This window comes from Arabidopsis thaliana, chromosome 4 (assembly GCF_000001735.4).
Source record: "Arabidopsis thaliana chromosome 4, partial sequence".
NCBI lineage: Eukaryota > Viridiplantae > Streptophyta > Magnoliopsida > Brassicales > Brassicaceae > Arabidopsis > Arabidopsis thaliana.
Genome location: NC_003075.7, coordinates 119,384 through 142,112, shown reverse-complemented (window position 1 = coordinate 142,112; position 22,729 = coordinate 119,384). Strand labels below are relative to the sequence as shown.

Sequence of the window (22,729 nt, the reverse complement as noted above, 5' to 3'; positions counted from 1 at the left end):
AGCCGCGGTCGAGAAGTTGCTATATTTGTCCAAATGTTAGATCTCAGTCACAATGAGATTCATTCAACTGAAGGTACGTTATGTAGTGTTTTCTAACGCTTTTTGAGTCTTGTTCAATATTAGTTGTTGCATCTTTGGTGCTTAGAGGTTTGATGAAACTGAAGCAGTTAGATATTAGAGGCAACGACCTAATATTTGCAGACCTAACTAAATAAATTATGGTGTTTGATTTGGTTTAACCTGACAAGCAAGTTTCTAACACGTCAAATTAAAAACATAAAAAAACACAAATTCATTACTAAAACCAACAAAAGAACACAAAACGTTCACTGGTTTGTAAGATAAAAGCCAATAAAGAGAAGAAAAAGGAAATAACAAAAGGAAGAAACAGAGTTTAGAGTTTTTAGCAAACTTGTAGCAGCTTGATTGCCTGAAACATGTCCATGGCTGAGAAACCAGAAAAGATCATCTAACGGAAAGTAAATGACAAGTTGATGTTATCAGAGATTATTTGGACCTCACACTTGGCTGAAGCTACTCTAGGAAGCTTCTTAAGTTTCTTGAACACCTTCATCACATCTTCATCCTCTGGTGTATTGTAGTACAATATCACTTTTTCAAGATCCGGCATTGTCTCTAGGAATTGCTTGACCTGCTTTATCTGACCCGCTACATCTTCTTCAACATCACAAAACTCACAAAACCCACAAAGTTCACCAAAGTTCAATATCTTTATGACCTTCACCGGACTTGACGATAGACAAGCATCAATATCCTTCTTCACCCTCATATTATCCAGATTTTTGCACATGCACGTCCCATCCTCGTCCACGTCCCCGCAAGCTCTTCCTTTCCTATATATATGATGCATTCCCTGAAACATAAAATGAATCAATATCAAAGTCTAATTATATGTGTTTCAAAAGCATGTCACCGGTTGATTTAAAGGATGTATACAGTACCTCGAAGACAAGAGTTTGTAGATTTGGACAATTCTTGAGTAGATGTGGTAATGATTTCCATCCTATATGTACTCCAGTCCTAATAGTTAAGTGAATTAAGTTCTCGAATACCGGCATTGTTTCACGGCAGCAACCAAGTACCTGAAAGAGAAACCAAATCAACTACATATATGATTACTCACTTATCAATATCTGAGTAGAAATTTAATAGATTAGGAGAAAGATGTGATTGACCTTAAGAGTATCTTCAGTCAAGTAGAGAATCGTGACATTGCATATTCCCATGAAAAGCTTTGTTACATTATTATTGTCATTTTCAATCTGTTTAGAGGTCTTACAAAGACCAATACTAGCTTTAACAAGCGAGTCAAACCTCACTTGTTCATACTTGTCCGCAATTGTATCCAAGTACTCTAAGTAGACTAGATTTGGAATATCAAATGACAATAACACGATCGGTTTAAAATCTTTAGCCTTCATAAAATTTTCAAAACGAGAAAATTTTAGTATCTTGAGGGTTCGGACAGAAACACTCACAAAGCAAGGTTCAGGTTCTGAAGATTCTTTCCATATCAAATTCATCAGCAATAATTCTTCGAGCGTGTGACAGCCAGAAAGAAGCTTCTGTAACATTCTGGTATCCATCTTAACATAATCAAGATGGAGAGTCTTAAGCATCGGAAGAGAAACATCACCTTCCACATTAACGTTGGCACCATCCTGAAACTGTATCTTTAGTCTAACCAATGTCTTGCTCACAAAGATCTCTGAAGGTAGAGGATAAAAAGTCGAGTTGGAACCAAAACCGCGAGACGAAGGGATCTGTAGATCAATATCTAACACACCACGTTTCAACACTTTAGGTATCCATTCAAGCACCGAGTTTTGCTCAACACCTTCACACTTAACGTAGAATTTGTTCAACGTAGCATTCGCTTCCGCTTGCAAAGCCAATACACTATCCACGACAAGCATAAAACTTTCAGAACCCTTTCTCCTCTCTTCACAAGTCATTCGAGGATCGAAACGGAAGGATTCATCAAAGTCAAGGTTTGGCATAAAAGCAAGCAAAGGCTTCCATCTTTTGGCAAGAACGGTAGTTGAAGCAGCTACTTTAGTTGGAAGAAATGATAATATGTGACAAATCATTGCGTCTGGTAAACCGCTGATTCCATCTCTAGAACCATCAAAACACTTCTTTTTCGAACCCATTTTGTGACAGAAACAGATCAACAGTTACAACCTGAACAAAGACATGTAATTCTTGTAAGAAGAAGTAAGTGCTCACAAAACCAAAATCGTTGAAGAGACTTACCAAATGTGAATGAGACCATAAGAAGAACAATGGAGAAAACTTTCTTAAGTATCAATGAAGAGTTTTGACATCATTGGCCAAACCAAATTCAGGGTTTTTCTATGGGATAGAGTAAGGGAAGCGAGAAGACGAGATAGAGGAAGGGAAGCGAGAAGACGAAAAGTTTAGGGCCCTTTTCTTTGAAAAAATTAGGGCTCGGCTTATGGGTAAACCGTCGGGTTAAATGGGTAATGGTCCGGTTCCGGTCCGGTTCGGGTTTGAGAACCCGGGTTTGAGAGCGCTGAGAAAATCTCGTTCTTCTTTGAAGGTAACATATTCTTCTATTACTTATGTTTTTGATTTTCCTAGATACTTGTTTGTGTTTACATAGTCGAATCTATTCCTTGGGTTTTTTCAAATGAGTGTTCCTATGATGTTCTTGCCGGTTTTGTGTTGATGTATGTGTGCAAGTGCTCTGTTTGGTAATATGAATATGAATCTTAATGCAATGTTATGGCACTTGTTTTTTTGATGCGGATATGTGTGGGAAACTTGGGTCATTTCTTTGTAATGAACTTTATTAGGATGCAAATTTCTACAACATCTATATTGTTGACTGATCTTCTAATTGATATCTTTTTGTGCTATTGATCTACTTTATGATCTATAAGCTGAAGAGTCTTGTGTTTGAGTCTTGTGTTTGAGTCTTGTGTTATGATCAAGTTGCTGCAAATAAAAGTTCATGTCATGTCTTGTCTCTTCAAAGTTCGGTTATTTGTTAAGATCTCAGAAAAAGATAAAGCCAATGTCTCAAGAAAAATAGTATGCTCAAAGATAAAGTATACAAAAAAAACAAAGACAAAAAAAACACCTTAAGTTTAGATCAAGTTGCTGCAAATAAAAAACCATTGTAATATGGAGGGTAGTGTCTATGGAAATGCAAGTTTGAATCCTTATGATTCACATCCTCAATGGAAGAAGACTTGGCATGTCTCTGGACCTTGAAAAGAAAGTGACAACTCCTCGATCATCTCATCTCTTGTTTCTTTAGCATAGGTTGTCGGAAAAAAGATTGTCGCAGACTTTAAGCATCGAGCATTTCTCAAGATATATTTAGCCACATCCATCTGGTTCTGCAGCAATCCATACATCTCACTCCACTTGAACGTTTCGAGACTCGACAACAAACATTTAGGAACACAATTCAGCTGATTGCCCCACTGATTTGGTAGATCCACACGCCTATCTGGATGATCCTGTGATCAAACATGAGAAGTTTGGCTTAAACAATATAGTAAATTGAACCAATGGAATATGTCTCTAACGAAGAAACTTACTTCTATCACGTAAGCCTCGAGCTCTCGTAAATTGGGAGAACTTTCGAGTAACCGAGAAAGTAAAATTGACCAATCTGAATCACATGAACATATCTTCAATTGTTCAAGCTGGTTGAAGACAAGACCCTCATGATATAAAGACTGCATAAGATGACAAAAGATTCAACTTCAAGAATATTGTTCAAAAATAAGTTTGATAGATTGATGGAAACAGATTACCTCTTCGGTGTAGACTCCCAAGCATAACGAAAGACGCTTAATAGATGTGACAAATTTAAAGAACTTTTTGATATTTTGGAATGTCAATACAAAATCTGCCTCCTCCAACTTAGGCATATCTTCAAAATCGTAGAAGTATCGAGGACTATCACTATCACTCTCATTATCACTATCACTCTCTTGCCTTTCATCAGTGACTTTCAAATACTTCAAAGAAGGAGTATTCATCATAATCCCATCAAGATGACAAGGACAAGACATCTTTAGGGTTAGTCTCTGCAAGGACTTGACAACCACACTCAATTTCCCCAAATTGTCAATTCTATCTCGTTCCACAACTAGATCCTCAAGAACAGGGCAGTTGGAGAGAAGTCGGTGAAGAGAATCTTCATCCGAGTAAGTCACACGTCCAAGGAACAATGTTTTCAAGGAGGGGAGACATACCTTACGAGGAACATCAACGAGAATCTCGTCTTTCAGTTTCAAGATCACAATCGATTTGCATTTATATAAGCTTTTGGGCAATTTAGTTGGACGCTCCGCAAAAGTACAAAGCTTGAGACTTAACTCACGGACGTTGCTATCATGAACTGCAAGTGAAACCCAGAGATAGATATCTTCAGGTTTAATTGATCCAATTGCTCCATACCTAAGCTTGAGACTCAAGCTTTCAATGGCCGGAGCTTTATGTCCTAGTAGACTCAAAGTAATAAATCTAGCTAACCCTTGGCCTTCCGAAACTGAATAATGCCTAAAATCGTACTCCAGTTTCGGCAGCCACATCCAAAGAGACTTCCATCGCATCGATAAAAGACTCGTTCTTACAGCATCTTTTGTTGGAAGAAATGATAATACCTTCACCAGCAATTCATCAGGCAACTGACTTGTCTTGTCCATTTCTTCACAACCTCCACGTTTGATTTTAACCAAGATTCATTTATCTTGTAGAATAAGAAACTTGGAATCTGTCCGAGTAACCAAGAAAAAAAGAGTGAACGTAAGTAAGAACATAGACTTAAGGAATAATAAGACAAAGGAACGGAAGAAATAATATAAGAAAACATTCAATTGTACGCTTAGGTAAAGAAAATCGAATGATCGATTACGCTTCTCTAGGATATGATTTATTGCCTTGTCTAGGGCAAACGAACAAGGAAATGTTTGTGCTCTTAATTAATTTTCTTAATGAATAATGAAGGAAATGTTTTATAAGAAACTGTTTGTAATAAACATGAAATCCACAGATTTTTATTGCAAAATGCTCACTAAGACATTAAATCTAATATTTACTGCACATGTTACATTCGTACCATCCATTCAAATAAATCTTGAATAAGCAACCAAGAGCGAGTTAATGAATGAAAACTCGCTCTCGGTTGTTTATTACTAACTTTTTGTTAATTTTTTAGAAAACTTCTTCTTATATTTGATTTTTTTTTTAATTCTAATTATTTATTTTATTTTAGAATTAAGGATTTTTTTCTTAATTTATTTGGAAGCTAACATAATGAGACTAACAATGACATTAATTTCTCTATTCTCTATATTATAATGATTGAGTTATACATATTTTTATTTTCATTTTTTCTTTTTCCTTTTCATAAAGATCTTAATATAGAAAATTGTTAAAACTTAAAAATGTTAACTAACATAATTAACTGAAGTTTGTAAACCTGCATTGATCGGCAAAAAAAATGTATAGATGTTATTGAATTTTATGGAAAATCTTCTAAATTCAGTATATTTTGTGGTGATTTGTTGCTATAATTATGTTAAATACGAGTTGTCGAGTGAGATATGCGAACCAGTAATTATAGGGAATCCCAATATTAATTATCAAGGTTGCAAATTTTCAAGCTGAACCAATGTATAATATAGACTACATTGAAAATGCTAAAGACGCCAACAAAACTAATGCAACGTGTTTTTTGTCTCTTTCTTTTAGTGGTTGGTGAAAACGAATAAATCACAATCTTATGGAAACCTATAACTCGTACTCTACTTAAGATAATTTCTTCTCTGGTTTCAGATTGAAATTAAAAAAAAAAATAGATTTGCCATACATATTCAAAATTAAAATAGATCAAATCAATTCAAACACAAAATGAACCTCACAAAATCCCCAAAATTACAGAAAAATTAATCGGAGAAAATAAAGATGAAGAAAAGAGAAATTGGGAATGTTAAGTGTTTTTGTGGAGGAATTAATCCGACAACCAACATCATCATCATATAAAAAACAAACTTCGCACAAAATCAGAGCAAATCTCTGAGAGATTAGGAGATCCACAAGCTCCAACATCATCATATAAACAAAATTGAGGGATAAAAGTGTTTCTTTAGGACAAAAAAATTTAGGTTTAAAGTTTTTGCGAGTATATTATTTTTCTAATATGATGCATGTTGTTACTTGTTATCATGTATTAGTAATATTAAATCAGAAAATATTTTTTGAGATTTTTTATATAATGATAAATATATATATTAAAAGATATTTTGAATTATTAAAATTAATTCAGATTATGATACTCCGCAAAACAGTGTACTCTTATATCATTTTATTTGTATCTCTGAAATAAAATTAAAAGGTATTATCTTTTGTAATATTTTTATACATTTGATAGATTGTAATCATATAATGTACATGTTCAATTAATCGATATAAATTTAAATTTGAAAATTGAGACGCTCCTAAAACCTTCTATATTTTAAATTGTTCTATGTAAAGCTATATCTTTTGTTAAACTCTTAAAAGACCCTCATATTTACTTTTAACTTAACAATTTAGGATAGGATTCGAAACATGTATACAATTAGGTTTAACCGATGGTGATTTGAAAATTGTTCAAGACTCTTTAAATCTGTGTAGACAACATCAGAGTCTATGAAAAAAACAATTTAAAGAACAACTAAAACAGTCATCTAACAAATACAACAGAGATGTAGAAAATCTTCCTACAAATGTTCCCAAACTAAACAAACAGACCAAACCCCCGTACCAACAAAACCAGACAATAACAACAAGTAGAAAAAGACGGAAATACCCTTAAAAGCCATAAAATATTTCACATGAGGGATTTCAAAGACCTTTCCTTTACGGGCTTCCTTCCTTTCTTCATCGTCTTCTTCATCATTATCATCTTCTCATTCTTTTTCTTCCTCCCATGATCACTTCCTTGATCTTGTTCCATTACGTCATAATCCTCATCCACAAAATCAAACTCGTCGAAACTCACACTCCCACCTCCAAACGCCGCCGTTTTATGACCGTCTTCGTCACTACTGCTACTAGCGCTACTTCTACTCTTTTTACTATCGTTTATAACCATCTTCTCGTCGTCGGAGCCGCCTCTTTTTCTCCCCCACCGTGGCCCGAAACCAGAGTAATAGTAAAACTCGTACGGATTCTTCAATGCCGGAGCGGAAACTTTCTTTCCCGAACCACGTGGCCGTCCACGTTTAGGCGCCGTCGGAATTGTTACAACCACTTTTTCATCATCACCGGAAGTTTTGACCGGCGAATTAGGCTCAAGAGCTTCGGATTTCTTGTCATAGTCATCGCTCTGATCCATTGGGTCTTCAACTTCCGGCGATATAGCGTACTTATCCTCCTCCGCCGCATTGAGATTAAGCTTCTCTACGGAGACTAGACTTTGATTACTACTCACGGAGCTATTAAACCTAGACGATAATCGAAAATAAGATAATTGAAAAATTATAACCGGGTCGCCCGGCATTTGGATTCGGGCGAAATTAAATTACCCGATTATCAAAAATACGAGTAAAACCCTAGAAAAAAACACCGAAACTAACGAAGGAAGCAGACAATAGTCGAAAGTGGAGTGAAGAACCAAATGGATAATTACCTTTGAGCAGTGTCATTACAATCTCCCAAACTCACATTCCCATTGAAGCTATCTTCTTCTCCAATGAACTGAGTTAACAAAGAAGCTTTGTGATAACAAGAAAGAATAATCGGAGATAGAGAACGAAATGGGAATCAACAGAGCAAAATAATGACGACCCATTAACCCTAATCGATAGATTAAACGACCCAGGATCTCAAAATCCATAATTTTAGGGTTCTTTAAAGCTCCCCCGAGCACCAACCAAAAAAAAATAAAGAAGCAAACCCTAATAAGAGGCGGAGGATAATGCTGGGCAATAATCATGGAAGCGAAATCGAAATGTAATCACATAATGAAATGAATTGAATTACCTTGTGAATGAGAGGCGGAGAAGAAGAAGAAGACGAAGACGATAAAGGGAGGAACCACGACGAGTCGACTAGGTTAGTTAACTCGCAATCGCCGGAGGAAGAAACAGGAATCACATCCCATGGAGACTGGTTTAAGTGACACACATACGTGTCCGGTCTCTCTCCGCCGCAACCTGCTGTCGATAAAAGAACCGATGACAGTTTCGTGTTCTTCCGAATCCTCATTTTTTACCCAAAACAATACTTTGGCCCAAAAGAAACCAAACACAAGTAAGAAGAAGATGTATAAAATGCTCAATATATAAATATTTTACATCACCACGTAAGCTTATAACTCGATTCACCTCTTCTTCTCCACCAGTTTTTTTTTCTTTTGAAGCAGATCTCACAGAACTCGATAGGAGGGTTCTTTTTTTTCTCTGGTTTATTAAAACTTTTTTTTTGTTTGCTTTTCTCAGCCCTTCTTATATTTTCCATGTTTTTTTCATTGGTCGGAAATGTCCTTAGGTTTTACTCTAGTTCCCTATAATACCCCTCTGATGTAGTAGTAGGCATAATTAAAAAAGAAAAGCTGCCGCTAATTTTTACCAAATTTAAGTTCCCAGGTAAAGAATCGACCCACGGTAACATCTTTGCTCATTTTTGTTGGTCAATCAATTGTAAATATTCTATACTACGAATCTGTTATAAATCAAAAGTCAACCTCATATTTACTTTTAAATTTTGTCAACGGCATAAATGTGTTCAATTTAAACATACAACACTGTAAAAAAATAAATCCTAAAGGATCTATATGAATCTTAGTTGTATCTAGAAATGGTACTCGTCTATCACGTGATAGAGGCAATGTGTCACGTGAGGGGTGAGTTTGACTGAGCATGCACATGGGATTTTTCATTTTTTGCCTCCGATGTTTTTAGTGAAATCAGACACCTTAAGATCGTGTGATTAAGGGGATTAAAAAAAATGTGGAGCGTGAGAGACACGCGTGACAGGCGAGAGAGTGGCGAACACGAATGTCCCACTTGAGCTGGAGAATTGTGATTAGTGATCGATCGAATGCGGCGGCAACGATGGTGGTGAAGTCGGATAAAAAGGTCACCGTTAATGCTCGTTCTGAGTCAAAAGAGAATCAACGGCCACGATTTGATTATAAGCTGAGGAGGGAGACATAGAATCTGACGGTCGTTCTTTGACTTTACTATTTTGAGTAGGTGCACGGGGCCGTATCTCTAACACGTATGTAGGGTTTTATCACTAAATGTACATTAGGAAATAAATTAGAAGCGTGAAATGACGTCATTTATTTGATATTAGTGAATACACCAAATGTGTTATTTAATCAGTGAAACTGCCACGTGTGTGTTCTCGTGGTGAGTAAATCTTATCGTAAATTCTTATGTGATCAAAACTCAAAAAGTTCAAAGATTTTAAGAGATATGTCTTGGGTCTTGGCGCTTTTGACCCAAATAGCATGTGGGCTTCAAGAAAGGCCCAACATTGAATCCGATTTAGTTCTTTTGTTTACATGTGACGTCGATTAAGGCAAAATTTTCTTGTAGTTGTTTATCCCATTTTGTGATCTTTTAATATTTAAACGTTTCGAGAAAGAGTTCTCAATTATCAACTAAGTCTGAACAAATATTCTGAACCGAATATATCAAACTGAAATCGAAGCAAAAATAATGAACCGTACCGAACCGAAAATTGGAAACTAATCGAATGCATACTAAATTCTATAACTGAAATAACCGAAACCGAATTGATACAAACCGAAAATATCCGAAACATCAATCAAAATTTTAAAAGTATTAGTTATTTCTAAAGTAAATAATTAAAAATACTTGAGAATATATATAAAATAATAAAAATACTTGAAAATAATCAAAAAAATATCTGAAAACCGAAAGAATCGAAACCAAACTGAATGAATACCTTTAGAACAACAAACCGATAACTGAATGAATATAACCGAAATCGAATGGATAACCGAACGTCCAGGACTATGATAACCATAATTTTTAAACGGAAATGAATTATGGGAAGTAACTAAATAAATAAACTAGACAAAAAATTAGTTTTTATTAGTGAACGATTGATATCTATTTGCTGAAAAAAAATCTGATTAATGAAACATTTAGCTTTTCTAATTTACAAACGAAAAAAATAGAAATCAGGAACGATCGGGGTCCTACACAAAGGACACGTCATCTTATCGTCTTGGATCCAACGGTCAATACACGTCTTGTGATAAACATGTACGCAATTCCTCAAACACCGGACTTCGTCACCGCCGTCGAACTCATCTTGGCATATCCGGCAGCTCTCCGGCGGATTAACCCTTGATGATATATCCTCGAACTTTGTTGCCGGAAGCATATCGTCCATCGGAATCTTGTCGATGATAGTGCTCCCTGAAGATGCCGAACCAAACAAACGACGAATATCAAGAAAAGAACGAACTGATTTGATAAAATCATTCAAGATAACTCCGGCGATAATAACTCCGGCGCCGCTATAAGATAAGCCCATGATTCTTTTTCAAGAAAAGAATGGTGAAGAAGATAGGAATCTTTTTTACGATCAAATTTGGAGAAAGAAAGAAGGAAAAGTTACGAGAGGATATAAAAATGGCTATTTATATGATTTGTATATATTAGAATTAGGTGTTAGCGTGGAACGCGAGGGCGGGATTTAGAGAAGAAGATTGAAACGTACGTCAAAGAGATAAAGATACTGACTGTGATGGAAAGAAACCAATCATAGAAGAACATGTCAATGGGAAAAAAGTGTATGATTGGTTGGTGACGGACAAGGACAATGAAATAAAGAAAAGGTGAAAAGAGATGTTCACATTGTTGAAAAACATGCCTTTGAAGCAAAAGCATATGATATTCAATTATTAAAATAGAGATAGCTAATTGACTTGTAAATTTATAGAGCTTTATTTTCTGAGATTTTATTTGGAAATCTTATATTCCAGATTAGGCTACCAATAGACAAAAAAAAAATTCACATTATATTCAATTTAATATAGAGATAGCTAAATCACATGTAGATCATTGCTATATTCATTCATTTTAATTACTCAAGATTTAGAATATATGTGGCGTAAAAGTATTAGACTAACTTTGAATAAAGTATAAAAATAAAAGGTCCAATTAATTAATTATATTGTATTATGATTTATGAATATGAAACCAAGGCTTTTTCTTGCATGAAATGGTCGTATACGTATTACCTTTGTTTGGTTGTGTATAGTCATATAGTGTATAGTGTGTACGCAAACATTTTATTATTTAACCAATTAAAGCAATGGAGTCAAGACTACAGAAAAAAAAAAAGTAAAATATATATATATATATATATATATCAAGACTCAAGAACATAATGGAGATCGATAACAAATCATTCATTTCAGAATTTCGTAATCCAATGCTCCACTTATTGCTTATTTGAGAATATATAAACTGTATCTAGTTTCTGATTTCATGTTTTGGTGAAAAAGAAAAGAAAATCTAATGGCCTCCATATATTAGATTTATGATGTAATGACTTGTTGATAGATTCGGAGGTGAGGATCATGCGGTACGGTTACCGTACCATTCTGGCTTTGCTCATCATCAGGACAGGACATGACATCACCGCGACTTTTGACCTTGTATAGATTTGTTTGATCAAGTATTCATTACTTTTTTTATAAAGTTATAAAATATCAAACAAAGAGACATCAATAATAACATGAACAATGAACATGAAGAAAACATTTCACTCCGAAAATTACATATTGAGTCTCTCCATTTGTCATTGAATAAAAATACGCCAGATAGATACACATATATATATAAACAACACATTGACACCCTTATGAAAATTCCATTGTATCATCAAAAGTAGTAAATACTCAAGAAGGAAGTCCACTGTTAATACGTATATTCAACAAACAAAAGCATCTTCAAGCCTTTCTTGCTGTAAATTGATTCCCTGACTTGGAATTATCTTCAAGCACGTCCATGGACAGCTTTGTCCAGCCATACTGATCCTTAACTCTCTTTCTTTGAGTCACAATGTAGAAGCTCATAAATATACACATAAACGCCAACATTGCGATAAATATGCTCAGGTTTCTCCTATTTGGGCAAGTACTCAGAATCATCTCTGTTGAAACATACCCATCAAGACTACCCATCGAGTTATTCATCTTCATGATCTCAACACCGTTCAATATCGCATCCACTCCATTTCCATCAACACTAGTCTTGTTTGATGGTCCAACACTAACGGTTATCGACGATCCTGAAGGGTTGTTGTCATCAGCAGTAGCATCCACCACGAAATCAATGTAATACGGAGAAGCAAGGACATTATCCGCAGCGTATGAGATATCGAAATCTTCATACGCCAAGTTCCCGTTAATGTAGACATTGAAATAAAGCCTGCCGAGAGATTTGCTAGCTATGTCACAGAAATGCATCCGGATGAGATACTTGTAACCCACATTCACCTTGAAACCCCAACTCATATCAACCAATCCATTGCTTCTTTTACCAACACGAGCAGTGTTGTAAACATTATCAGGACCAACTTCACGACTCGCCCCTCCACGCCTATACTTAATCCTCCCGGTGAAGTAACTTTTCTCAGACGACCCATCACCGGTTTTCAAGAATCCTTCATCAGTAACCCAAGTCCTCCACAATGTGTCATTAAAAGGAGTAACTTTTCTACCACCAACATTGACTCTATACACAACCTCCATTGCTTGTTTAGCTAAACCATTGAATTTCTCAGTCCCATCATGAGATACAGAGGTTGCAACGTCACCAATCAAATCCTTAGGCGCAGAGATAACTTCAATAGCATTAACGAATGCAAAGTTCGAATCTTTACTAGGAACAAACCTAATAACAACCTCTCCAACATCAACCCAAATCAAGAATTCTCTAACCCTAGATTCAAAATCAGATGACGAGTCGCCGCTAAAATTCCTTAGGACGACGTGACCGTTAACGGTAACGTGAAATAGAGCGTCATTGAGATCGATTCTAGAGGAATAGAGACGATTGAAATGGAGACGTACCATATGAGTCCCTTTCTCGTTGACATTGAACTTGTATTTCGCTTGTTGTGCGAATATCCTAGCGGTTCTGTAGATTTGGGGAACGTTCTGAGGTAGATTTTCTCCTTTGAGAGCGATTGATCCTTCAGAGGAGAAGAATTGGACGTTTGATGACGATGCGTCGCCGACGAAGCGGCGGTTATCGACGGTGGAGTCAACGTCGGAGCCGCAGTTGACGAGGTACTCGTCGACAGGAGAGAAAGAGGCAAATGCAGAAGAAGATACAAGGAAGACGAAGAGAAGGAATACGATTCTTGTGTAGAGGATCGCCATTGTCGTGGAAAGATTAGCACAAATTTTTGCAGTCGTCGAATTTGATCAGACAAGAAAATGTAATGAAAATTGACATGTTGAGAGAGAGACCAAGTCAACGCGTCATTACAGCTGTTCCGTCTTAATTGTCTTTTTCTTGTCTTAATGGGCCGAAGCCCATACATTCAAACTTGTCTTTAAGGCCCAAACCTTTTTTTTCTTTTTCTTCGACATCTATGCTACATTTTGACTCAAATAAGCCAATGCTGAGAAAAATTGTTGATACACGTGATAGGATGCGGGTAGGTACGAACTCTTCGTGTTAGATTATCCGCCTTTGTATGTTATTCCCTAACTATATAAATGTCACTACATTAAATAAACAAATGTTCGGCCCATTAAGATTTTCTTTTCAAAAAGCAAGTCCTCTTTGTGAAGTTAACAAGAAGCAAACTATTTATCAGAATAAGCAACAATTTCGTCATTTGCACAAGCTGCCACATTGATCACCATTGTCCCCTTGGTCGTTGTTGGCACTAATTTACAACAATCTCTCCGTGGAGCCTACAAAAACATTTGACAATTTCTCGTGAACAATAATAGAAGACTAAAGAGTTCTGAATAGTAAATTAACAGCAAAAATTATGTACCTTGCTCCACCTATCCGGAGTAGGCTTTTTGTAGACAAATATCTGATTGATCTCGGAAGGATCCGCGATTCCCCATTCACATTTAGGATACCATTCGTCGTGCCTCAAGTATTGGCTAATCGTCGTTGTATCAGAAGAAGAAGAGTTACTAAACGCATGAGAGAAATAAAACACACGAGGACGCTGACAATCCGTCCATGTTACCGGACGTGTGTTGAATGCAAGATTAGTGAAATCGCTACGTAAGTGCCAATCATTAAAAGTGCGAGTAGGCACTTCCATCATCCTTGCTGGCATATACGTACGCGTGATTTGAACTGTGTATCCCCACGAGATTGACATTGTCCACTGATGACTCTTATCATAGCATACCGATTGTTGGACAAGACTCGCTGAATCGAGTTTCGCTGGGATCATTAGCTTCTTTAATGCGTTGACTCGGTTTGTTTTTGGGAATATAGGATCCACTACGTCTAGGTGATGGATTGATACTATTGGTGCTTGTGGATGGACAGATAATAGCCCTAAGAGATTCCCGTATACATCAAACTGTTATAAACCATACCATAAAATTAATAATCAGTAAGTGAAGTAACAAGAGTCAATGACAAATGAATCTAATCACGGATTTTAAGTTTTACTATTTCACATTTACTTTGTGTTTTTCCGGCTGATTTTTCTCGGTAATAACAAAACTAACCTGATGGAATCCAACTTCTTTAGTGAGAGGAACACCAAGCTCAGCCATACAAGCATGAATCCGATCATCGGATCCGTACAAATCGGAGTATCTCTCGATACACCGATCTTGCATCTTCTCCAAAACCTTGGCTAATGGATAACTTATAGCAAACCCTCCTCCACCGTACGCCATTCCATAAGAAAACTGATGAAGATTCTGCAAATGACTCTCGGACGGAGCTCCGATGTAATAAAACTGTTTATGATCGTACTTTCTCAAAACCCTAACAAGATTTTCCGTGAAAAACACGGTATCGTCGTCACCCATCACAACCCACCTCACGTTTCTCTCCGCTTCCGTTCCGTTTAACATCCTCACCGTCTCGGACACGATTCTCGTGATCCTGATCGCTGATCTGTGACCGTTACGGTAACGGTACTTGAAACTCGACGTGTCGGAAGAGATTCTGATCTGAGGCAAAGCTGATGAAGAAGAAACGGTGTCGTTGATGGGTTTGTCGAGCCAAACGGCGCCGTTCATGACTCCGTTAGGTTTCCACCATGTTTTCACGTATTCTCTACGATGCTTCCATAGATCTGAAGACGCGGCGATTCCGAAGACTATGTGTTTGAGCTCCGTTTGTTCCTCAGGTGTTTGACCCGACCCGAGACGGATAACGGGTACGAGGAGAGAATTGGGGGATTTAGAAGGTGAATATGGGTTTAGAAAAGAGATGAAACTGAATGAGTATAAGAGATATGAGACGAAGATCAAGAAGACGACGATGGCTGTGAAGGAACATGGAGATGAAGAAGAAGAATAAAAGGGTTTATTAGATTTGTCGTAAGAAAGTGTTTTTTGATCTCCCATGGCTCTGATTGACATAGAAGAAGACTAGTTTTTTTTTTGCTTTGTGAGTTGTGACAGTGGTGGTGTTGGTGAGATTGAAGGCTTTTTATTAAGAAATGAAACCAAGTTTATTTTTTTTTAATTACAATTATAATCTGTATTATCTAATGCCAAAAAGGCAAGGTTTGTCTCGATGCTGTCAATTGTTAATTTACATATGAAAATTATTACACTACTCCGAGAAATTTAATTAAGACAACTTAACTCAAATTTAAGACAAGATATATTTTGATGATGTCTAAAATAATCTTATTTAGTTAAAAAAAATTTTGGATTTAGAAAGAAATCTCCTTTTTATATTTCCCAATTTATTAGAGTCAAAGCTGTTTTTGGAACATTAATTCTCCACAAGAATAAAACCATAAGATGGAAAACGACATTTCAACATTAATGATTACAGTAATTAATAACTGAAAATAGCGTTTTTCACACAAATCTATCAGTTTTTTTTATTGTAGCCAAGTATTTGCAAAATACTCCATCTTAGGATGATACTTTGTCTAAAGTCAATACCTTTTTTATTGGAGTACAATTCATGATAAATATCTCTTCTATTTTTAGTGGTTGTATATATTTTGTCATTTATAAGCAGATTTAGGCACATATTATTTTGTCCAAAACATATTGAATTTGTAACCATATATATTTGACAAACACCGTGATTAATTAATGATTATATATATGTACGTAGTTAAGTAAATTCACAAATTCACAACTTTGTGTGTGTGTGTTTCTTAATAAGGTTTTGCACCAAATTAATCAAACTTGCATTAAGCCCAACAAATTTGAATCATTAGGCCCAAAAGGCCCAGAAGTTGAAGGTGACTAAAACGACGTCGATGTTACCGAATAAGAAGCAGAGTTGACGAAATAAACCTGTCTCTTCTTCTTCTTCATCTTCTTTCCCTCTTTGCCAAGCAAAATTTAGAATTCTTTCTTTATCTCTCAGCGAGAATTTTGGCTAAGAATCTAGCTACCTTCAAGTCTCTCCAGGTAATATACAAGTTCTATGATCTCTTCACATTCCATTGACTTCAATTTTTGATCTGGTCCGCCATTATCGAAACTCTAGCAAGCTCTTAATTAGTGAACACTGTGTTCTTCTTCAATTGGTTAAGAATGTGATTAAGACTTCTAAATCCTGATTTTTGATTTTGATTTGTAGATCAATGGCCGGAGTTAGGTTATCGCTTCTCAAGTCAATTCAAAGATCAATAAAACCTCATGCCACTGCAAAATCGTGTTCTGGTCTCCTAAACTCTCATGCCAGGGCCTTTACTTGCGGAAACCTTCTTGATGGACCAAAAGCTTCTCCTTCGATGATCTCCTTTTCATCGAACATACGCCTGCATAATGATGCTAAGCCTTTCAATTACTTAGGCCATTCTTCGTACGCACGAGCTTTCAGCTCCAAATCTGATGATTTCGGAAGTATTGTAGCCTCTGGTGTTACTGGCTCTGGTGATGGGAATGGGAATGGGAATGATTGGGTTGAGAAAGCTAAAGATGTGTTGCAGACTAGTGTCGATGCTGTTACTGAGACTGCAAAGAAGACTAAAGATGTCTCTGATGAGATGATCCCTCATGTTCAGCAGTTCCTTGACTCTAACCCTTATCTTAAAGATGTTATAGTTCCTGTTAGTCTCACTATGACTGGTACTTTATTTGCTTGGGTTGTGATGCCTAGGATTCTTAGAAGGTTTCACACTTATGCTATGCAAAGTTCCGCTAAACTGCTTCCCGTTGGCTTCTCTAACGAAGATGTTCCTTATGAGAAAAGCTTTTGGGGAGCTTTAGAGGATCCTGCTCGTTACTTGGTGACCTTCATTGCTTTTGCACAAATGTGAGTCTCTCTAGCTTTATTCCTTTGACATGTATGTTGTAGAAAATAGATAGACTTGATGAATGTGATATGCTGCAGTGCTGCAATGGTGGCGCCAACAACTATAGCAGCTCAATACTTTTCCCCGACTGTGAAGGGAGCGGTTATTCTCTCACTTGTGTGGTTCCTATATCGGTGGAAGACCAATGTGATTACCCGAATGTTGTCGGCTAAGAGTTTTGGTGGGCTTGATAGGGAGAAGGTATTGACTTTAGACAAAGTATCATCTGTTGGTCTTTTCGCTATCGGTTTGATGGCTTCTGCTGAAGCATGTGGTGTAGCTGTTCAATCTATCTTGACAGTTGGTGGAGTTGGAGGTCTGTCTAATGTTCTCCATTTCATATTAGTCGTTTTGCTCAGCCTATAATGCTAATTGCTAGGATTCAACAGAAAATAAAGGCCTCTAGAGGCCATCACAAGCATATAGTCTTATCTTTTTCAGGGGTTGCTAACATTTTTAGATATCCTACTGATTCTATAGTATTTGCTCATAACATACCAATTTTGATTTGCGTTTTCAGGGGTAGCCACCGCATTTGCTGCCAGAGATATCCTTGGTAATGTGCTGAGTGGTCTGTCAATGCAATTCTCGCGGCCTTTCTCTATGGGTGATACTATCAAAGTTAGTTGAACCTTTTTTTCTTTTCTGCTCTCTTCTTTTATTTAGTTTCATAGAGCAAGCAAATATATTGGCAGTTCTCACTCATATTTTTCTCAAGATATAGTGTCTTCCTTGTCCCCACTTTGCAGGCTGGATCCGTAGAAGGTCAAGTTATTGAAATGGGACTTACGACAACATCTTTGTTGAATGCAGAAAAATTTCCGGTTTTGGTACCCAATTCACTGTTTTCGAGTCAGGTTAGTTTATCTGTTTCTCACTATTCATCTTCATATTGCAGAAGCTAATGCTCTAGCTTTCATAATGCCACACTGAGTTAACACTCGCAATGATTTAATTATCTCATTTGTTTGAATCTGACCCTGAAGTATAATAACATATATAGGTGATTGTGAATAAGTCACGTGCTCAGTGGCGAGCAATAGCATCCAAGATCCCACTGCAGATCGATGACTTGGATATGATTCCTCAAATATCAAATGAAATCAAGGAAATGTTGAGGTCCAACACAAAAGTTTTCTTAGGAAAAGAAGCTCCACACTGTTACTTATCGCGAGTGGAAAAATCTTTCGCTGAACTTACCATTGGGTGCAATCTGATACGCATGGTACACTCTCTCTTTAGTCTCTGTAACAGTCTTCTCATTTTTTGAATGATACAACTACCACTACTACTGCTAGGGATCTTTGTCGTCAAATGTAGACAAAGTTTAGTAGCTTGATGTGATCTTTTTACATTAGAATGGTGGTCATTTGTCTCAGGGAAAAGAAGAGCTATACAATACACAACAAGAGGTCCTTCTTGAGGCGGTGAAGATCATAAAGAAGCACGGTGTGTCGTTAGGTACCACCTGGGACAATTCTACATTGTGAGTGATCATTTTGTAGAGACAAGGAATACTGATCCGGAAGCTACTTAGCTAGATGGATCCAGAAATCTGTGTTTTTGGGAAATTACAGAAAATCGTGATGACTTGTTAGGTTTCAAGAGAAAAATGTTTCATATTGGCCTTGCTTTTATTTCTTTCCTTCTAGTTTCTGTTTAACAGGTAGGTATTTATAGGGTTCTAACAATTCCTATGTACAGGAAAAGATCAATTCAATATGTTAAGCAGAAAATGGCTCGTTTGATGTGGTTTGCAGTGCATGATCAATTAGTTCAGCTCAACTTTTGCTGTTTAGTTTATTCCCTTTTTATTAATACAAAACTTGAAACTCTTTATTGGACGTGATGTGAGTGAGTGGGTAAGTCATAAGGAAGATTTGGAAGAAGGCCGGGAAGTATCTTCACTCGTACCATCTCTGCAACCGATGAAAACGTATCAATGAAATGGATCATTTCTTGTTGAGTACATACAAATTTTTCTTTCCAACACCATTGAAACTGGTTTGGAAAAGGCATTGTTTCAAACTAAGTTCTCTTGAGAAACAGTTTCAAAACTTTAGGAGCTTCCCTCAAGGCAACAGAAACTGTTACAATGTGCAGCCTCCGCAGGGAAAAGGCTTCGAGTATTTGATCATAACCCGTTTTGTTAATGAGGTTGAACCTATCACCATATAAGCTATTTAGAACTCTTGTCATTGCTGAATATGTTTGCGAATCCATTCTATTGTGTGTTTCTTCGTTTTGTAATAACTCTGGTTATGAGTTTTGAGTAGAGAGACATTCAAAAAGGAAGCACATTTACAAAGTCCTAAAAGTTCATTACAGTCATCGACCAAAAGGCTTGTTAAACAACTTAGCTAATTCATTACAACCATCGACCAAAGACAACTTAGCTAATTCTCACACGAGAATCCAAAGTCCTAAAAGTTCATTAACGTAGACAGAGAGACGAATCCTAAGTTAGATAACAAAAGAAGGCATTACATCTCCATTTAAACCCGAGATTAAAAACCGATAAACCTATAATACAATCCAATAGCTTCCTCTTCTTCTTCTTAGTTGGTTTGAGCAAGCACCGAAGTCACCTCCTTCAAAACATCCATCTTCTCCAACAACAACTCACATTTCTTAGCGTCCACAAGCTTCATCTACATTAGCATGCATGACTTAATATAAAGGTGAGAAGAAAGGCGAAGCTTCTTAAATTGATGGGACTTTACACCAAAATGAGAGGTGTAGAGTGGAACACATTTCGCTTTCTATTTTGAATTCGAGAATATCATACACCTGATGAGGTATATGTATTATCATTCAAGCTTAAAGATTTTTATAATATATTAAGATAAGCCATATTCATCGATGGTGTTTTTTTCAATGTGTTTTGTCAATTGGAGCTGAAGGATGGAGATTAAATTGATGCAATGTTGTATCAACAAAATGGTTATGGTCCTCTTCTATAAGTATTTAGAGTTTGAATGTTTCAGGTGTGAATGTCAAGTAGAAGACTACATGCACGAGTCAACCGTTCTTTAACATAAATCTTAATTATAAATATTAAAAGAAAAAATAAATACATGAATGGTGTCTTGGTATTAGGAGCACTACAGAGACAACTCAACTGATTTTAAATAACAAAAATCTTAAATATAAATCTTAAAACAAAAAAAAAATACAAAAATGATATTTTGATAACATGAGCATTATATGCACATATATCAACTGATTTTAAATAACCAAAATTTTAAATATAGATATTAAATAAAAAATAAAAATAAATGAATGATGTTTTGGTAATAGGAGGATTACATGCATGAGTCAACTGTTGTTTAATTAACATAAATCTTAACTATAGATATTAAATGAAAAATGAAAATACATAAATGATGTTTTGGTAATAGGAGGACTACATGCACGAGTCAACTGTTGTTTAAATAACATAAATCTTAAATATAGATATTAAATGAAAATACATGAATGTTGTTTTGGTAATAAGAGGACTACATGCACGAGTCAACTATTGTTTAAATAACATAAATCTTAATTATAAATATTAAAATAAAAAATAAATACATGAATGGTGTCTTGGTATCAGGAGCACTACATAGGCAAGTCAACTGATTTTAAATAACAAAAATTTTAAATATAAATCTTAAAACAAAAAAATACAAAAATGATATTTTGGTAAATGGACCACTATATGCACATATATCAACTGATTTTAAATAACAAAAATTTTAAATATAGATATTAAATAAAAAATAAAAATACATGAATGATGTTTTGGTAATAAGAGGACTACATGCATGAGTCAACTATTGTTTAACTAACATAAATCTTAATTATATATTAAATGAAAATACATGAATGTTGTTTTGGTAATAAGAGGACTACATGCACGAGTCAACTATTGTTTTAAAAACATAAATCTTAATTATAAATATTAAAATAAAAAATAAAATACATGAATGGTGACTTGGTATCAAGAGCACTACATAGGCAAGTCAACTGATTTTAAATAACAAAAATCTTTAATCTCTTAAAACAAAAAAAAATACAAAAATTATATTTTGGTAACAGGAGCACTATATGCACATATATCAACTAATTTTAAAATAACAAAATTTTTAAATATAGATATTAAATAAAAAATGAAAATACATGAATAATATTTTGGTAATAGGAGTACTTCATGCACAAGTCAACTGTTGTTTAAATAACATAAATCTTAGTTATAAATATTAAATAAAAAATAAAATACATAAATGGTGTCTTGGTAACAGGAACACTACATAAACATGTCAACTGATTTTAAATAACAAAATCTTAAAATAAATATTAAAATAAAAATGATAATACATGAATAGTGTCTTGGTAATAGGAGGAATACATAGAAAGATACACTGATTTTAAATAATAAAATATGAAATAAAAATACATAAATGATGTATTGGTAACATAAGCACTACATGCACATGTCAACTGATTTTAAATAACAAAAATGTTATGTTAAAACAAAAATAAAAATACATGAATGATGTCTTGGTAAGAGAAGGACTGCATGCATAGATCAACTGTTTTTAAATAACAGAAATCTTAACTCTAAATATTAAAACAAAAAGGAAAATACAGAAATAATGTCTTGATAATAGGAGCACTATATGCAAAGGTAAACATGTATTTTTTCTGCTTCCCTCCCATTCAAAGCCTTAATCAATGAAGTTTTGGCTAAAAGAATGATCTTTGACCGATGGAGTATTGTGTCGCTTGATGTGATCTTTTTACATTAGAATTGTGGTCATTTGTCTCAGGGAAAAGAGGAGCTATACAATATAACAAGAGGTCCTTCTTGAGGTGGTGAAGATCATAAAGAAGCACGGTTACGTTCCTTTTGTAATATTCCTTGGATCTCGAAATCGAGTACAAGTTCCTATCATGCTAATGGCGGAGATGGATGAAGGCATTTTACATTGTAATCTGTTCATTTAATTTGGATTGCTTTCATTGTTTCATTTGTTTGACATACATAGACACTAATAGTTGAGGATTATGTATTTACAACAATAAAGTGTTCCACTACACAAGGTACAATCGATATATATATAGTGTTAACTCTCATTTGTGTATATATGCATATCAGTTTGTAGGTGTTACTATGATAGTAGTACATTTATTAATTTATAAAAATTTATACGTAAAATAC

At 35.4% G+C, this 22,729-nt stretch overlaps 8 protein-coding genes and 2 long non-coding RNA genes across 11 annotated transcripts; 3 read left to right on the top strand and 7 right to left on the bottom strand.

Moving 5' to 3' along the window:
• Positions 1 to 469: 469 nt before the first annotated feature.
• Positions 470 to 2,174, bottom strand: AT4G00320 (F-box/RNI-like superfamily protein; the record flags this gene model as incomplete). Its single annotated transcript, NM_116254.2, has 3 exons — positions 470 to 874; positions 963 to 1,103; positions 1,197 to 2,174. The coding sequence occupies 3 exons, from the start codon at positions 2,172 to 2,174 to the stop codon at positions 470 to 472; spliced, it is 1,524 nt and encodes a 507-aa protein (NP_567169.2).
• A 1,050-nt stretch (positions 2,175 to 3,224) lies between these two features.
• On the bottom strand, positions 3,225 to 4,709 carry AT4G00315 (F-box/RNI-like/FBD-like domains-containing protein; the record flags this gene model as incomplete). Its single annotated transcript, NM_178940.1, has 3 exons — positions 3,225 to 3,512; positions 3,594 to 3,734; positions 3,813 to 4,709. The coding sequence occupies 3 exons, from the start codon at positions 4,707 to 4,709 to the stop codon at positions 3,225 to 3,227; spliced, it is 1,326 nt and encodes a 441-aa protein (NP_849271.1).
• A 1,901-nt stretch (positions 4,710 to 6,610) lies between these two features.
• EDA8 (Putative membrane lipoprotein) lies at positions 6,611 to 8,470 on the bottom strand. Of its 2 annotated transcripts, NM_001036486.3 has the most exons (4): positions 8,376 to 8,466; positions 8,032 to 8,274; positions 7,679 to 7,746; positions 6,611 to 7,493 (listed from the first exon to the last, which is right to left on the bottom strand). In NM_001036486.3, the coding sequence occupies exons 2-4, from the start codon at positions 8,254 to 8,256 to the stop codon at positions 6,878 to 6,880; spliced, it is 909 nt and encodes a 302-aa protein (NP_001031563.1). In that variant the 5' UTR covers positions 8,257 to 8,274; positions 8,376 to 8,466; the 3' UTR covers positions 6,611 to 6,877. The 2 variants fall into 2 exon arrangements, with proteins under 2 accessions (NP_001031563.1, NP_567168.1); NM_116253.3 differs by having other exon boundaries at positions 8,032 to 8,470.
• A 389-nt stretch (positions 8,471 to 8,859) lies between these two features.
• Positions 8,860 to 9,401, bottom strand: AT4G03555. The gene has a single exon (NR_141738.1). It is a non-coding gene; the product is annotated as an other RNA (long non-coding RNA).
• On the top strand, positions 8,934 to 9,150 carry AT4G03575. Its single transcript, NR_141739.1, has one exon. It is a non-coding gene; the product is annotated as an other RNA (long non-coding RNA).
• Positions 9,402 to 10,094: 693 nt separating the features above from the next.
• On the bottom strand, positions 10,095 to 10,691 carry AT4G00305 (RING/U-box superfamily protein). The gene has a single exon (NM_116252.2). It carries the CDS (start codon positions 10,561 to 10,563, stop codon positions 10,183 to 10,185), a length of 381 nt encoding a protein of 126 aa, NP_567167.1. The 5' UTR covers positions 10,564 to 10,691; the 3' UTR covers positions 10,095 to 10,182.
• Positions 10,692 to 11,781: 1,090 nt separating this feature from the next.
• AT4G00300 (receptor-like kinase) lies at positions 11,782 to 13,532 on the bottom strand. Its single transcript, NM_001203713.2, has one exon. The coding sequence runs from the start codon at positions 13,421 to 13,423 to the stop codon at positions 11,987 to 11,989; it is 1,437 nt and encodes a 478-aa protein (NP_001190642.1). The 5' UTR covers positions 13,424 to 13,532; the 3' UTR covers positions 11,782 to 11,986.
• A 520-nt stretch (positions 13,533 to 14,052) lies between these two features.
• AT4G00295 (fringe-like protein) lies at positions 14,053 to 15,604 on the bottom strand (the record flags this gene model as incomplete). The annotated part of the gene is made up of 2 exons (NM_116251.3): positions 14,053 to 14,601; positions 14,753 to 15,604. Coding segments are annotated over 2 exons (1,401 nt in total), but the record flags the coding sequence as incomplete, so codon positions are not given.
• Positions 15,605 to 16,521: 917 nt separating this feature from the next.
• AT4G00290 (Mechanosensitive ion channel protein) lies at positions 16,522 to 19,262 on the top strand. The gene is made up of 7 exons (NM_116250.5): positions 16,522 to 16,636; positions 16,809 to 17,486; positions 17,565 to 17,842; positions 18,047 to 18,147; positions 18,276 to 18,383; positions 18,530 to 18,751; positions 18,906 to 19,262. Exons 2-7 carry the CDS (start codon positions 16,813 to 16,815, stop codon positions 19,014 to 19,016), a joined length of 1,494 nt encoding a protein of 497 aa, NP_567165.2. The 5' UTR covers positions 16,522 to 16,636; positions 16,809 to 16,812; the 3' UTR covers positions 19,017 to 19,262.
• Positions 19,262 to 19,704, top strand: AT4G00280 (ER protein carbohydrate-binding protein; the record flags this gene model as incomplete). Its single annotated transcript, NM_116249.1, has 3 exons — positions 19,262 to 19,300; positions 19,401 to 19,462; positions 19,590 to 19,704. 3 exons carry the CDS (start codon positions 19,262 to 19,264, stop codon positions 19,702 to 19,704), a joined length of 216 nt encoding a protein of 71 aa, NP_567164.1.
• Positions 19,705 to 22,729: the final 3,025 nt, after the last annotated feature.